The 1,687-nt window shown below is 34.4% G+C and overlaps 1 protein-coding gene across 1 annotated transcript; it reads left to right on the top strand.

Moving 5' to 3' along the window:
- Positions 1-246: 246 nt before the first annotated feature.
- Positions 247-1,446, top strand: LOC127715897 (sodium-dependent glucose transporter 1A-like). The gene has a single exon (XM_052222014.1). The coding sequence runs from the start codon at positions 316-318 to the stop codon at positions 1,444-1,446; it is 1,131 nt and encodes a 376-aa protein (XP_052077974.1). The 5' UTR covers positions 247-315.
- The last annotated feature ends 241 nt before the right edge of the window (positions 1,447-1,687 follow it).

Genomic DNA, 1,687 nt, shown 5'->3' with positions numbered 1-1,687 from the left:
GTGTATTTAATATGACATAATTTTTCTTCAATGAATTGAGATCAGGAATAAAACACAAATGTACTAAAATTATAAATCAAATCGTTCCTTACTGACTAATGTATTATATGTTGTATTACAAAAAAAAAACAAAAACAAATACTAAGACTGTTATCAAAGGAAATTCTTGTTATAAGATGACTATGATATTCCGCTACATCAATGAAACACATATCTTATGTTTGTCATATTTTTGCAGTCGGACAGAGAGTTCTCATACAGCTATGGGACAAAAAAGCAACTGGACCTTTACACCTTCTGCACTTCGGGTTTGGAATGGGATCAGTCCTCGCTCCGCAAATAGCAAATCCATTCCTGGCAGTGTTGGCGCCGTCACTTGAAAATGTCACTTCAACTGTAATGCCAAATATATCTCTCGTACAAAATATTTTGGTAACATCGATACAAAACACATCACCCTTTCCGCGTACAAATAGTACTAATAAAAATACTACAATGGAATATCTAAAAGAATCCAAGATAGAGACAGCATATTTGATTGTTGCAATCGTCATAGCTTCCGTATCGATTGTGTATTATTTTTATCAGTTCTGTTCTCGGCATATAATTTTAACTCCAGAAAAACAAGTTGACGCCAAGGAGAGTAACTTTCGGAAAGTTGTAAGATTAGTCGATCCCGCAACATGTACAGATGGTGATAGATGGTTTGGTATTCAAATTTTCATTGTGTTATTTTTGTGTTTCTTTAATATAGGCGGTGGTGACGCTTTGTATGGAAAGTTTATAAGAAGTTATTCCATAGACAAACATAAATTTTCAGGCGATGACGCATCCCTCATAAATACCGTATACTGGATAAGTTTTGCGGTCGGTCGATTTATTGGTATATTTACCGGACGGTTCATACCAATTCGTATCTTACTTCCGGTTGAAGTGTGTGGAACTTTAGTTACAGGAATTCTGTTAGAAATTTTTGCGCATGAAAACGACTTGGCATTATGGATTTTAACTATAATGATGGGATTATGTGTTGGGCCAATATTTCCTTCTGGCTTAGGTTGGGCTAATGCTCACCTTGAGGTCACTGGAGTAGCCATAACGTTTATTGTTATGGGTATGGCTTTGGGTGCCATGTCATACCTTTGGGTAATTGGATATCTCTATCAGCATCATGGTTATGACATGTTTTTTCATCAAATGACATTTTATGGGGCAATTGTTCTTTTCTTTACAATTTTAATGACAATTATAGTGAAAATGCATAGAGGGAAATTTGAAAAGAGAGAAAAAGATATGCAAATCGAACATGAAAAGTCAGAAACGAAAGTATATGTGACAACAAGTGTTACAAATTTGATACCAGACTTCAAAGGCGTAACATCTAATGAACTCAATGGATACTATAATGGTCTCGATTCTGATATAATAGAAGACACAAGACTTTAATCCACTCATATCTTTAAATTTATCCAAAGAATTGCATAGAAGAGTTATACATATAAAGTCATGCAGAATGATTATTATGGAACGCCATAGCTGTCTTATGTGTCTTTTTTATTGCTTTTCTATTATACGAAGGTGCTTTTCTATTATACGATGGTGGTTTTCTATTATACGAAGGTGCTTTTCTATTATACGAAGGTGCTTTTCTATTATACGATGGTGGTTTTCTATTATACGAAGGTGC

Source organism: Mytilus californianus, unplaced genomic scaffold (genome assembly GCF_021869535.1).
Source record: "Mytilus californianus isolate M0D057914Y unplaced genomic scaffold, xbMytCali1.0.p SCAF_9, whole genome shotgun sequence".
NCBI classification, from domain to species: Eukaryota; Metazoa; Mollusca; class Bivalvia; order Mytilida; family Mytilidae; genus Mytilus; species Mytilus californianus.
The sequence above is the reverse complement of the archived record's forward strand: the minus strand, read 5'-3'. Positions and strand labels throughout refer to the sequence as shown.